The 15,437-nt window shown below is 48.6% G+C and overlaps 1 protein-coding gene across 3 annotated transcripts in view; it reads left to right on the top strand.

The window, feature by feature from the left end:
- Window positions 1-1,039: 1,039 nt before the first annotated feature.
- Window positions 1,040-15,437, top strand: part of LOC119964616 (inaD-like protein) — a 391,845-nt gene continuing 377,447 nt past the window's right edge. For all 3 annotated transcript variants that reach the window (XM_038794319.1, XM_038794317.1, XM_038794318.1), the window contains exons 1-3: window positions 1,040-1,206; window positions 1,631-1,843; window positions 5,636-5,775. In XM_038794319.1, coding sequence (XP_038650247.1) covers window positions 1,063-1,206; window positions 1,631-1,843; window positions 5,636-5,775 — 497 coding nt within the window. In that variant the 5' untranslated portion in view covers window positions 1,040-1,062. The remainder of the gene's footprint in view (window positions 1,207-1,630; window positions 1,844-5,635; window positions 5,776-15,437) is intronic.

The raw sequence follows: 15,437 nt of genomic DNA, 5'->3' as shown, positions 1-15,437 counted from the left end.
AAATAATAAACACAAGACTCACTTGCTTATACATTTTAAACTTATGATATGGAACATGTTGCTGTTTCAAAACAAATCCAGATTCTCTACTGCTCCGCATAATCTTCAAATCACAGAGCTATTTTGCTATCTGAAAAATTGGCTGCCCACCTGACCCCTGTGCCAAAGGAGAATATGATTTATAAAATAACCTGGCTACCCAGGTACAACTCGGGGAACGTGACAAAAAGGAAGCACGTGATTGACATACTTATATCGATATTTCCAGCTGATATACCATGATAATGCCCTAGGTGAATTGGAGGATATGTTTTCATGCAACTGGGTAGTTTTCAAAAAAGCCGCAACAGGGAAAGCATGATGGGGAAACTGTGACCGAGAAAGTCTGCATTACATGCAAAATTTTGAATACATTCTTGTGAAATATCCTTTGGTGTTGCTCTTAGAAAATTGCATGCCTGCTTTTATTTCTCTTTCGATAATAAATATGTTATTAAATTTCATTTTATTAGAATTGTTCCATTGTGGTATTACATTTCATCGTTCATCTGGTGCTCTCAATCCCAAATCGCTTAAAGACTACTCCACTGCAGCCACGCCAATCCAAGTAGGCCAATGTGATTAGAGTTCTATTAAATGTAGATGTCACCATAGTCCTAGAGAACCATAGGCTGCTCTCCCTTTTGAGAGCTGACAGGTGGTGAATTAACCTGAAGGTCACCACACTTTAGGCGACAGGCAAGATTGAGAAAGAACAGTCTTCATGAGTAACCTCAGCCGGTACTGGAATTGAACCTACACTGTTGGAATCGCTTTGCATCACGAATCAACAATCCAGGCAGCTGAGTAAACTGCTGCCCCCCCCCCCCCCCCCCCCCCCCCCCCCCCCCCCCCCCCCCCCCCCCCCCCCCCCCCCCCCCCCCCCCCCCCCCCCCCCCCGCCCGGAGATCTACTTTGAATATGTGCTGTAACAAATGTTTTACGTAGTTGCAATTGGAGTATGCTAATTTTGTTTTGCGAATTTTTCAATGTACAGTTGATAAGCAGCAAGTCTTAAAAGCAATGGCTCGCTTGCAGTCACGATTGCATGAGAAAGGAGATTCATCTCATCATGCAAAGCTAAATGCTTTACGTGATACAATTGAAAGCCCTCTATTTAATCAAATACTGACCCTTCAACATTCTATCAAACAGCTGAAGGAACAGGCAAGTGCTTAACATGCTGCTTTGTTATTGTATATGCGATTCTTTGTTCATTTGTTTTGAATTCAAAATACATTGCATTCTGAGATTTTCTTGATCTAATCTTTGTAAAGTTGGACTTTTGAGTTCTAATTTGAGTGACAAATGTGTGTATATTATTTAGATTGGCTGTGTAGCAATCAGTATAAAGTGAGTACAAAAAAGACCAGACAAAAACTGTGCATCATTTTAAATTGAATTCCTTTATGATTTGGAACAGAATGGATCTTTAAACTGTCCCATGGTAAATAAAAATATCTTCCTTCAGGGAGTAATTAATTACTGAGTATAGTTACAGTCTCAATAGTCAATGTTTGTTAGTGAATGCTCTTATAATTCAAATGATGCAAGATTGTAAAAATGTGACTTCATATCTATCTGTTCACAGCTAAACCGTATGTCCACAAATGCATCTCCTAACTTTGACTTTTCACAAGCGGGGCTCTTGGTGTTCAATCCAGAACGTCATGTTAATAATCCAGCTTTGACAAAAGACACCAAACTGTTTCCGGATAATCCAATTTATGACCAACCAAGATTGTTGCAAACACCTGAAAGAACACACAATGAGTTTGATAAGATTATTCAAACTTTAGCTCAGGTTAGTGTTTCTATTTAACATGTTGGAACAAGCTATTATTTCAAAATTCAATTGTGCGAAAATACTGAAAACGGTATTTGGGTAAAATTATGGCAGTGTTGTTTTGGCTACTATAGGATGTTGAAGTGTGAAAGTTCAGAGTGGAAAATTGCCGAGTGTCATGTAATTTGATTACTGAAATTCGTTACGTTTCAGTCGTCTCATTTGGAGTAAATGATGAAAGCAATCTTTTTTAAAAAAAAAAACATTTTATGAAGGCTTTTATGATTTTGTAACAACAATTAAAAATGTAAACGTAACTCAGTAAATATCCCCCCCCTCCCAACCAACAACCATACTCAGCCAACATGGCTTACACACACAGCTCCCCAGTCCCCCCCTCCAGTTGCTGGTCTCGCCTAAAGTAAACTAAATTATCTCCCCCTACCTGCCTCATTCCCTAACCCCCCCCTTATTATATCTGCTAACAGTTTAATTTTCCCCAAATAAGTCAATAAACGGCTGCCACCTCCGGACAAACCCTTACGTTGATCCTCTTAGGGCAAACTTGATTTTCTCAAGCCTAAGAAACCCGGCCATGTCGCTAACCCATACCCCCAATTTCTGGGGGTTCGAGTCCCTCCACGCCAATAAGATCCATCTCCAGGCTACTAAGGAGGCAAAGGCTAAAACGTCAGCCTCTCTCGCTCCCGGTCTTCCCACACACCAAACATCGCCACCTTTAGACTTGTCTTTAAAACCGTGGACATTACATCGTCAAAACCCTGCCAGAATCCCCTAAGATAGGGACATGCTCAAAACACGTGGACATGGTTTGCAGGCCCTCCCGCATACTGCCCACACCTATCGTCCACCCTTTCAAAAAACCTGCTTATCCGGGCCACTGTCAGATGGGCCCAGAAGACCACCTTGAATTGTATCAGGCTGAGCCTGGTACATGATGAGGACGTGTTGACTCTACTCAGAGCATTCTCCCACAGACCCGCCTCTTGTTCCTTGCCCAGCTCATCCTCCCATTTCCGCTTTACCTCCCCTATTTGGGTTCCCTCCCACTCCATAAGCTCTTTATAATTTCTGAGACCTTTCCCTCCCCCACCCCCATTTTTGAAACTACCTTATCCTGTATCCCCTGTGGCAGTAGAAGCGGAAAGGTCGAGACCTGCCTCCGTACAAAGTCCCCCACCTGCAGATAATGAAACCCATTCTCTCCTGGCAGTTCAAACCCCTCCCCCAAATCCTCAAAACAAGGAAATCTCCCATCAACAAACAGGTACCCCAGCCTCTCAATCCCAGCTCTCTGCCACCTCCGAAACCCCCATCCAACCTCCCCAACACAAACCGGTGGTTACCACAAATTGGAGCCCACACCGACACTGCCTCCACTCCCATATGCTTCCGCCACTACCCCAAACCCTCAGAGCTGCCACCACCACCGGGCCTCTGGAGTACCGGTGAGAATGGCAGAGTTGCCATTACCAGTGCCCCTAAGCTTGTGCCCCTAAATGACGCCACCTCCACCCGCTCCCATACCGAACCTTCCCCCACTACCCACTTCCTAATCATAGCTATATTTGCCACCCATTAATAATTCCTGAAGTCCGGTAAGGCCTCCCCCCCCGCGGCTTCGTTCCAACAGCACCTTCCTTAGTTTAGACGGGCAGCATGGTCAGCGTAGGCTTGGAGGGCCGAAGGGCCTGTTCCTGTGCTGTACTTTTCTTTGTTCTTTGTTCTCCTCTCCTGCTCCCTTGCCTGGATCACAAAGATCTCACTTTTACCCATATTCAATTGATACTCCGAGTACCGGCCAAATTCTCCTAGGATCCGCATAATCTCTCCCATATTCCCCAACCGGTCAGAAATATACAGGAGTAGGCCGTCTGCATATAACGAGACCCTGTGCTCCCCCCACCCCGGACTAACCCCTTTCAGTCTTTTGACACTCTCAGCGCTAAAGCCAACGGCTCTATAGCCAAGGCAAACAGCGATGGAGAGAGTGGATATCCCTGCCTCGTCCCCCGGTACAGTCTAAAATACTCCAAGCTCACTTGGTTCGTCTGCACACTCTCCACCGGTGCCTGGTACAGCAACCGGACCCAGTCTACAAAAACCCTGCCCAAACCCAAACCGCCCCATGACCTCCTACAAATAGTTCCACTTAACCCAGTCGAAGGCCTTTTTGGCGTTCGTAGCGACCACTACTTCCACCTTCCTACCCTCGGCGGGCATCATGATAACATTTAGGAGCCTTCTAACGTTGGCCATTAACTGCCTTCCTTGGACAAATCCTGCCCGGTCCTCCCCTATCACTCCTGGGACACAACCCTCTATTCTCAAGGCCAATATCTTGGCCAGCATTTGGTGTCTATATTCAGTAGGGAGATTGGCCTGTATGACCCACATTGTTCTAGGTTCTTCACCCGCTTCAGAATCAGAGAGATCGAGGCCTGTGACATTGTTGGGAGAAGGACACCTCCCTCCCTAGCCTCATTAAACGCCCTAACCAGCAAAGGCCCCAGTCCCCCAGAAAACTTCTTATAGAATCCACTGGGTATCCGCATAGCCACAAATCCCTCCATTAATTCAAAGAGCCCGATTGGGGTTCCCGGACCCTCCTGCAATCTTTCCTCTACCCACGAAAACTCCAGTCCCTCCAAAAACTGCCTCATCCCCTCCACCCCAGCTGGGGGCTCCGACTCGCACAGCCTACTATAAAATTCCTTGAACACCTCGATCACTCCCGCTGGGTCCAAGATCGTGTTCCCACTCTGTCCTTCACTCTTCCTATCTCCCTAGCTGCCTACCGTTTCCTGAGCTGGTGTGCTAACATCCTGCTGGCCTTCTCCCCAAACTCATACACCGCCCCTCTCGTCTTCCTCAACTGCCCCACCACCTTCCCGGTTGATAGCAGACCAAACTCCATCTGTAGCTTCTGCCGCTCCTTCAACAGCCCCGCCTCTGGGGCCTCCGATTATCTCCTGTCTATCTGGAGAATCTCCCTAACCAGCCTTTCCATTTCCGCCAGGTCCACCTTCTCCCTATGCACCCGTATCGAAACAAACTCCCCCCTAACTACTGCCTTCAATGCCTCCCATACCGTTGCTGCCAAAACCTCCCTACTGTCATTTATCTCCACATAATTCTGGATGGCCTCCCTCACCCGTCAACACACCTCCTCATCTCCAGTGCGAGGGCTTGCCCCCCTCCTTGCTCACCTGTGAATTCACCCAGTGTGGACCATGGTCCGACACTACAATAGCCGAGTACTCGGCTTCTGCCACCCCTGCAAGGAAAGCCCGATCTAAAATGAAAAAATCGATCCGGGAATGTACTTTGTGTTCATGGGATAAAAAAGAAAACTTCTTCTATCTCAGCCGTCCAAACCTCCACGGATCAACCCCTCCCATCTGTTCCATATACCGCTTTAGTTCCTTTGCAGCAGTTGGCACCTCCCTGTCCTCGAACTCGACCGATCCAACCTCAGATCTATAACCAGGAAAGCAATCTGTTGAGTTTTTTGATGAGTTTTCCTTTTAACAACGCTATCAGGCCACAACACTTAACTTAATCACAGACTATTGTACAATTTCAATGCAATTTTTCTAAAGCCCTGCATTATATGAGAGTAAAATTTTTGTCAGGGATATTTTTCTCATGTTCTCATATGTTGTAATTGTGGTGCTTGTCCTTGATAAGATTTGGTTTTGGTTAACATTATGCTTGACTCTGGGTATTTATGCACTTGAACTGTAATTTAATGTTCACCTTGATTCATGTTTCGAAAAAAAATCTCAGGGAAGAGAAGTAGAAAATATTGAACTGAACAAACCAGCAATGGGAGGCCTGGGATTCAGTGTGGTTGGTCTTAAAAATGACAATATTGGCGAGCTTGGTATCTTTATACGAGAAATTCAAAAGGATAGTATAGCAGACAGGTAAGAATATGTTTTAATTACATACTTGTGATATTCATGAAGCTTGGATTAAAGAAAACACGACTGAGTGTTTTGAGAAATCCACTTTAAGTAGTCATGTTTCAATTCTTTTTCCAATTTTTGTTTTATGAGAATTTTCCAATGCAGTTTTACTTTTTCAGTGTAAAATGTAAACTTGTTTTCATTGTGGTGTATTTATTTCTTTCTGCAACATTGAGAATACAATACTTGTAAGACTGTATGAATAAATCTAACAGTTTTTATCATTTGTTGGACATAACTTGTCCGTTTAACCTGAGGGATTGTTTGGTGCCAGAAATCTCTGGGGAGTGTGAGCTGATAACGTTACAGTGAGGTATACCAGGCATCCTGGACCTGAGTCAATTGTGCATTTCCTTAATCAGTCAAACAGAAGGATTGTGAAATGAGCAGCTCAAAGGACTGTCAAGGGAGTGTTAATTAGAGTAGATTGATTTAACGTCAAATCATATGGAAAGAGAGCGATAAAAGGCAAGGAAAAGTGAAAATTAAAATTAAATGTCACATTTTAAAACATCCAAAAACAATTTACGCTGAATGAATACAACGCCAATGCTTGAAACATTTAGCATGACAGCACAGTGGTTAGCACTGTTGCTTCACAGCTCCAGGGTCCCAGATTCGATTCCCGGCTTGGTTCACTGTGTGGAGTCTGCACACTCTCCCAATGGTCTGCGTGGCTTTCGTCCAAGTACTCGGTTTCCTCCTACAAGTCCCGAAACACATGCTGTTAGGTAATTTGGACATTCTGAATTCCCCCTCAGTGTACCCGAACAGGTGCCGGAATGTGGCGACCAGGGGCTTTTCACAGTAACTTCATTTCAGTGTTAATGTAAGCCGAATTGTGACAATAAAAAAGGTTATTATTTGAATATTATTTTTTGGTACCAAAAAACATCATTGACAGTAATTAACAACTTTGCACATTGGCAGTAATTAACAATTTAGCACATAATTAAAAATCTGTCAGCGACTCCAACCGTACGTAAATATTAAATGGGACGTAACTATTAAATTACTCCAAAACAACTCCTGGCATTATTTCAGACGAACGTTCTGTGACTGTTTAGTCCATATCTACTCTGCAAGTAAAGCAAATAATCACTACTCAATCATTTTAATAATGATCCAGATAGTGAAAAGCTATTTTTGCAAAGTTCATAGCATGTCGGACAGAAACTTTTACATTTTGAGTTCAATCAGCCTTGTGTGAAGTTGCTGTAGCATTTGTGCACAAACAATGGTGAGTGTTATTATCCTTGCCATTATTTTGACTGCAATATTGGGCTGCAGTATTTCTGAGTAACTATTCAAATGTGGAATATTCTATACATTCATTTTGAAAATTAACCTAAAGCTTAAATTACAGAAGTATAACTTCAACAGAGAATACTGCCATGAAACTTCCGGTGACGGCCATGGTGTGAGTGGTCACGCACACGGCAGATCCTGCTCGAAGGCATAGGAAAGACCTCTTAACTGCTATTGGGTGGAATTTTGATGTAAAGGTGTAGTTAAAGGTCGGAGGAGTAGTTTCAAACCTGACAGGAGAGTCCTGGCCAAAGAGTTGGAGGAAACCTATGATTCAGTAGCCGGTATGAGGGTGGCGGAGGGAAGGGCTAGTGCAAGGTGGAGAGCCCCAGATGGAGCAGTTGATGGCTTTTATTAAGGAGGAATTCCGCTAGCAGAGGAAGGAAAAGTGGGAGGATCACTCAAAGGCCATCGAAGGAGCTGTGGCACCCCTGAACCGTTCGATGGAACGGGTGGAGAAGTGCTTGGAAGTGCAGGGGTCCAGATTCGAGAGATTGAAGGAGTGTTCTCGGACCACAGCGATTATGTGGTTGCACTGGAGGTGGAGGTGGTGCTCCGCGCAGACCTTTGTAAAACGTTGAGGGCAAAAGTGGAAGAGCAGGAGAATACCTCAAGAAGGCAGAATTTGCGAATGTGTGGAAGGAGTGAGTGCCACAAGGTACGCCTCGAAGATGTTGGCGGGGCTGGTGGCGGCAGGGGTGTTAGATAAAGGCCCCTGAAGTGGACCGAGCACGCAGCTCCCTGAGGCAGAAGCCTAGAGCTGGACAGCCATCACGGGCGGTGATCGTGAGACTCCACAAATTTGTGGAGAAAGAGAAGATCTTGCATTGGGCCAGGGAGAAGCGTGCCTGCGAATGGGAGGGGAACCAGGTCCGAATATATCAGGACATTGGAACTGAGTTGGCAAAACGGTGGGCAGGGTTCAACAAGGCCAAGTTGATGCTGTACCGGTGATGGATCAGGTTTGGGGTGCACTACCTGGCGAAATTATGGGTGACGTTTGACGGCCGGGAATATTACTTCGAGACTCCAGAAGCGGCCAAGGACTTCATCAAGGAGCATGGTTGGGGAAGAACTGAGTGGACAATGTTTGGGAACCGGGATGGTGGCGTTTGGTAATGGTTGGGAAATCGTTTGAAGTGGCGGTAGGGATTGGGGGACTTTCGTCCACTCCTTTTTGGAGGGGGTCCTTATTTGGGTTTTGCTGTTTGCTGTTGGGATTGTAAAGGGTTATGTGGGGATGGTAGTTCCCATCCCCCCTCCTGTTTTATGGGACTGTTTGTGTTTAATATTTGTTTGTCTTTAAAGGAATGATAAAGGCTACAGAATGAGTTTGGGGTGTTGTCCACAGGTAAGGCTGTGGAGCAGCTTAGGATGGCAATTTATGAGCACGGGGAGAAAGCCAGTAGAATGCTGGCACAGCAACTGAGGTTCAGGGACTTCAATAGTAAGCTTTACACCTCGGAATCCCCTCCGGGGCTGGAGAGGATGAGGTGCTTTCTGGATGGACTGACCTTCCCAAAAGTGGGCAGGGGATTGGTAGACGGGTTGGGGGCCCCAATCAGGACCGAAGAAATATTGGGGGGCTTGAGGGCCATGCAAACGGGTAAAGCCCCGGGGCCGGATGGGTAGCCGGTGGAGTTTGGCAAAAGTTCTCCGAGATAGTGGGGTCGGTGCTGGTTAGGGTTTTCCATGAGGCAAGAGACAGAGAGATGCTACCCCCAACGATGTCACAGGCCACCATCTCCCTGATATTGAAACGGGACAAAGACCCGGAGGCATGTGGGTCCTATAGGCCGATCGCTCTGCTCAACATAGATGCTAAAATACTGGCCAAGTTCTTGGCTGCTAGGATTGAGGACTGTGTGCCAGATGTTATTATGGAAGATCAAACCGTGTTCGTCAAGGGCAGGCAGCTGGTGGCCAACCTAAGAAGACTGCTGAATGTGATCATGATGCCCCAGGAGTGTGGGCAGGGAGAGGTAGTTGTGGCAATGGATACCGAGAAGGCTTTCGACCAGGTTGAGGGGGACTATTTATGGGAGGTGTTGGGACGATTTGGGTTCGGGGAGGGCTTTATCGACTGGATCAGACTGTTGTTCCAGGCTCCGGAGGCGAGTGTGAAGACGAATAAGATGACATCTGACTATTTTAGACTGTACCAAGGGACAAGGCAGGGGTGTGTCCCCTCTCCCCACTGCTGTTTGCGTTAGCAATAGAGCCGCTGGCAATTGGCCTGAGAGATTCTAGGGGTTGGAAGGGGCTGGTACGGGGGAGGGGGGAACACAGAATGTCATTGTACGCCAAAGACCTGCTCTTCTACATCACGGATCCAGTGGCTGGGATGGATGAAATCATGGGAATCCTGAAGAAATTCGGCTGGTTCTCAGGGTACAAACTGAACATGGCAAAGAGTGAGTTGTTTGTAGTCCAGGCGAGGGGCCAGGAGGGTCGGTTGTGGAGGCTGCCATTCAGGCTAGTAGGTGACAGTTTTGGATACTTCTGGATACAGGTGGCGCGGGACTGGGGCCATCTGCACAAGTTGAACTTATCTTGGTTGGTGGAGCAAATGAGGGCTGAGTTCTGGAGGTGGGATGCACTCCCACTGACGCTAGCAGTGAGAGTGCAGATGGTTAAAATGACAATCCTCCCGAGATTCCTGTTCGTCTTCCAGTGCCTCCCCATTTTCATTCCGCAGTCTTTTTTCAAGAAGGTCAATAAAATGATTATGGGATTTGTGTGGGCGGGAAAGTCCCCGCGGGTGAGGAGATTGGTGCTCGAGAGGAATCGAGGGGAAGGGGGGCTGGTGCTGCCAAACGTCAATAACTACTACTGGGTGGCCAACATAGCTATGATAAGGAAGTGGATGGTGGATGCAGGGTCGGTTTGGGAGCGATTGGAGGCCGCTTTGTGCAAGGGCATCAGTCTGGCAGCCCTGGTTACAATGCCCATGCCGCTCCCGCTGGCAAGGTACTCCACCAGCCCTATAGTGGTGGCAACTTTGCAGATCTGGGCCAATGGAGACGTGGGGGAAGTGAGAGCATCGGTTTGGTCCCCAATCTGCGACAATCCCTGGTTTGCCCTGGGGAATATGGACAGTGGGTTCCGAGCATGGCGGAGGGCTGGGATTGAGAATATGGGGGATTTGTTCTTGGAAGGGAGCTCCCGAGCATGAGGGCGTTAGAGGAGAAATTTGGGCTGGCGAGAGAGAATGAGTTCAGGTACTTGCAGGTGCGGGACTTTCTACGCAGACAGATTCCATCCTTCCCACGCCTGCCACCTGGGGGGGATCCAGGACAGGGTAGTGTCCAGTGGATGGGGAGGGGAGGGTCTCGGATATATAAAGAATTTATGGGAGCAGAGGAGACGCAGATCGAGGAGCTGAAGCTTAAGTGGGAAGAGGAGCTTGGGGGTGAGATGGAAGAGGGCTTATGGGCGGAAGTGTTGAGTAGGGTAAACACGACCGCAACATGCGCTCGGCTCGGCCTGATTCAATTCAAAGTCATCCACCGGGTCCACATGACAGTGGCCCGGATGAGTAAATTTTTTGGATTGGAGGAGAGGTGCGCCAGATGTTCGGGAGGATCAGCGAACCATGTCCACATGTTCTGGGAATGTCCAAAACTCAGGGGGTACTAGCAGGAATTCCCGGACGTCAAGTTCGGGTACTGAAAACAAGGGTGGTGATGAGTCCAGAGGTGGCACTTTTTGGGGTTTCGGAGGACCCGGGCGTCCAGGAGAAGAGAGAGGCTGATGTTTTGGCCTTTGCTTCCCTGGTAGCCCGGCGACGAATTCTGTTGGCATGGAGGGACTCAAAACCCTCGAAGTCGGAGGCCTGGTTATCGGATATGGCGAGCTTTCTCGGCCTGGAGAAAATTAAGTTCGCTTTGAGAGGGTCACCGTCAGACTTCTCCTGGAGGTGGCAACCATTTATCGACTTTTTCGCGGAAAATTAATCGTCAGCAGGGGGTGGTTAGGGTAATGTAGATTCGGGGGGTATTTCGGCTGGTCCTTGTAGAAGGGGAGCTGGTTTTCTTGCACTATGTTGATTGTTCTTTGCACACTGTTTTATATTGTTGTTGTTTACTACGCCAAAATGTCTTAATAAAATTGTTTATAAAAAAAACATTTGTTTGTTTGCTTTTGGGGAGGTGACCTGAAGTTCAGGGTCTTTGATTGGTTGGAGAGGTTAAGGTCAGCAGGGAGACTTCTTCACTGAGCTGTGGAGTTGGGAGAAGGGAGGTCATTAGGAGGAGCCTTTGGGCAGTGGCTACCACGCTAGCAAGGAATGCTGGTGAACGGAAGTGAGGTGGGGGAGAAGGCCGGGGAATGGGGTGGGGGGGCTGCAGAAGGGATGGGGTGGGAGGTTGACGCGACATGGTAGGAGGTGAGAGATGACGTGGTCAGCGGTGGAGAAGGGAGCCATTTTGGATGGGCTAGGTACAAGGTGGAATTAAGGTTAAGTGGGGAAGATGATGGACAGTAGAGTGGAATGGAGACACACGCCTCCGGTAAAATTGGTAACATGGAACGTCCGGGAACTTAATAGACCGGTTAAAAGATCATGGGTGTTCACGCACCTCAGGAGCTTGAAAGCGAGGGTGGTCTTCTTTCTGCAGGAGACACACCTCTGCGTGAAGGATCAGGTTAGGTTAAGGAAGGGGTGTGTTGGGCAGGTTTTCCACATGGGGTTTGATTCAAAATCGAGGGAAGAGGTAATTTTAATGAGCAAGAGAATGGGATTTGTGGGTGTGAAGGAGGTGAGGGTTCCGGGTGGGAGAAAAGTGATTGTTAGTGGTGTATTGGAAAGGATGCCGGTGGTGTTGGTAAACGTGTATGCAACAATTTGGGACGATGTGGGTTTTATGAGGGGGTTGCTGGCAGTGATTCCGGATTTCACCACGCTCCAGTTGATCATGGGAAGAGACTTTAATTGTGTCCTAGAGCTGACCCCTGTCCCTAGCCACCTGGATCCCCAGCTACCTAAAACTCTTCCCCACCACTTTAAATGGTAACTCCCTCAGTCTTCTCTCCTGCCCCTGTGTCTGGATCGCAAACACCTCGCTCTTACCCATATGTAACTTGTAGCCTGAGAACCGACCAAACTCTTCCTATATGTACATAATTCCAGGCATCCCCCCCAACGGGTCTGTTATGTAAAGGAGCAAATAGTCCGCGTAGAGCGAGACCCTATGCTCCACCCCCCTCACACTATCCCCTGCCAGACATTCAATGACCTAAGGGCCATTGCCAAGGGCTCTATGGCCAGGGCAAACAGTAGTAGCGAGAGCAGACATCCCTGTCTTGTCCCCCTACACAAACTAAAGTATCCTTACCGGACCCGGTTGACCCTTGCATTCGCCACCGGCGCCTGATATAACAACCGAACCCAAACCACAAATTCCTGCCCGAACCCGAACCTTCCAAGGATATCCCACAAGTACTTTCACTCCACCCGATCAAAGGCCTTTTCTTCATCCATGGCTACTACCACCTCAACCTAGCACCCCTCCGCTGGCATCATTATAACATTTAGGAGCCGTCTAATGTCCTCCCCTATTACCCCCCGGACACAGTCCTCCATACGCGTGGCCAAGATCTTTGCCAGCAACTTCATATCTACATTCAAAAGAGAGATTGGCCTATACGATCCACAGCTCTCTGGATCCTTATCCTGCTTCAAAATAAGGGAAATCAAAGCCTGCGATAGCGTTGGGGGAGCACCCCCCGCTCCTTGGACTCATTAAAAACCTTTACCAGGAGTTGCCCCAGCAAGCTGGAGAACTTTTTGTAAAACGCGGCCGGGTATCCATCAGGTCCCAGAGCCTTACCCAATTGATTCGCCCCCCCCCCCCGTCGGTCTATCACCTCCCAAGCCCAATTGGGCCTCCCAAGCCTTCCACCAGCTCCTCGCCTACCCTCGGGAACTCCAGCCCCCCAAGAATCGCTTTATACCCTCCTCCCCGGCTGGGGGTTCCGATTTATAAATTTGGTTATTAAATTCCTGACACACATCTTTCACCCCCTCTGGGTCCACAACCACCTTCCCCCTTATATCTTTTACTTTCCCAATTTCTCGCGCCGCCTCTTGCTTCTTCAGCTGATGCATCAACATCCTGTTGGCTTTTTCTCCATATTCATACACCGCCCCTTTATCCTCCTCAGCTGTCCCTCCGCCTTACCTGTGGACAGGAGCTCCATTTGCAGTCTCTGCCGCTCCTTCAGGAGCCCCTCATCTGGAGACTCTGCATACCTCCTGTCCACCTGTAAAATTTCACCTACCAGCCTGCCCAACTTCGCCCGTTCAGTCTTCTCCCAATGGGCCCGAATCAAGATGAATTCCCCCCTAATAACTGCCTTCAGTGCCACCCATACCACCCCTGCGGAGATCACCCATATCATTACTCTTTATGTACCCCGAATGGCCTCCCTCACCCGCTCATACACCTCATCCTCCGCTAGCAGCCCTACATCTAACCTCCATTGCGGCCGCTGGACCATTCCTTTGATCACATGCAGGTCTACCCAGTGTGGGACGTGGTCTGACACTACAATTGCTGAGTATTCAGTGTCCACCACCTCTGCCACCAGCGTTTTGTCCAGCACGAGGAAGTCTATCCTGGAATACACCTTGTGCACATGGGAGTAGAATGAAAACTCCTTGGCCTCCCGAATCTCCACGGATTCAGCCCTCCCATGCGCTCCATAAACCCCCGCAGCTCTTTTGCCATTGCTGATACGTTTCCAGATCTGGGACTCGACCGGTCCAGTCTCGGATCCAGGACCGTGTCGAAATCCCCCCCCCCCCATAATCAGTCGGTGCGAATCCAGGTCCAGAATCTTTCCTCCCACCCTCCTCACAAACTTGACATCATCCTAGTTTGGGGCATATATGTTCACCAGCACCACAGCCATTCCCTCCAGCTTCCTGCTAACCATAATAAATCTATCCCCGGGTCTGCCTCTATCTTCCCCCCTCGAATGCCACCTTTTTGTTGACCAGAATTTCCACCCCCCTCGTTTGAAGTCCAATCCCGAATGGAACACCTGTCCGATCCATCCCTTCCTCAGTCGAACCTGGTCTCCCAACTTCAAGTGCGTCTCCTGCAACATGGCCACGTCCGCCTTCAGTTGCCTCAAGTCTGCGAACACACGGGCTCTTTTGACCGGCCCATTCAGACCATGAACATTCCACGTGACCAACCTGGTCCAGGGGCACCCTACCCCCCTCACCTGTCGATCAGCTGTAGCCTCTCCTAGGCCAGCCCTTGGCCCATGCCCTGCACCTCACCTGGCCCGCCTTCCGGCAGCTACCACCATCAACTCATCTCCTTCACCACATTAAAAGTCCTCTCGCCGTCAGCAGCCTAACCCCAACACCCACCTTATGTTGGTCTTCAGCTCACCCCCCACTTTGCTTCTGTGAACTAGCCCTCCCAGCTAGACTGGCAGCCCTCGCCCCTGGCGCCTAGCATCCTACCCCCCACTGGCTCCCTTCCCCCTGCTCGTAATGCAAACTGTCAAAACAATGGCAAGATGCAAGAACAATCAAACAATCCCTCCCAAGGTCTGAGCACAAAGGCCCTTCTCTCCTCCCTTAACAAAGTGTTACCTATTCAGCTAACCCCAAACAGAACTGAATGAAAAACGGAAAGAAAAAATATAAATACAAAACCTCAAATGTCATTCTGAACATCGCAAATTGAATGTTGAAAGGGAAAAGTTTTACAAAACATAGCTCATAGCTCAGTTCCCCACAGTCAAAGCTCAAGGTCTTCATTCTCCCATCAGCTTATTGTCTTCCATGAAGTCCACCACGTCCTCCGGTGAGCCAAAGTACAATTCCCGACCCTCATAGGTCACCCATAGACGGGCCGTGTAAAGCAATCCAAACTTTATTCTTTTTGCATACAGGGCCGACTTGACCTTGTTGAAACTCTCCCTCCTCTGCGAGTTCTGCTCCCAAGCCCTGGTACACCCGGATCTCAGTATCTTCCCACATACACTGCCTCATCTGCCGGGCCCATCTCATAATACATTCCTTGTCTAGGAACTGATGCAGTCGCACCACCATCGCCCTTGGGGGCTCCCGCCCCTGGGACTTAAGCATATGTGCTCTGTGGGCCCGGTCCACCTCCAACGGCTTGGCGAACTAACTTTCCCCCATCAGCTTCTCCAGCATCTTCCCCACATGAGCACCAGCATCCGATCCTTCGTTCCCCTCCGGCAGACACACGATCCGGATGTTCTGCCTCCGAGAACGGTTCTGCAGGTCCTCCTCCTCCTCCAACAATCACTTCTGCTGGTCCTGC

This window comes from Scyliorhinus canicula, chromosome 4, assembly GCF_902713615.1.
Source record: "Scyliorhinus canicula chromosome 4, sScyCan1.1, whole genome shotgun sequence".
NCBI classification, from domain to species: Eukaryota; Metazoa; Chordata; class Chondrichthyes; order Carcharhiniformes; family Scyliorhinidae; genus Scyliorhinus; species Scyliorhinus canicula.
Note: the sequence above shows the minus strand (reverse complement) of the source record. Positions and strands in the feature narration are given on the sequence as shown.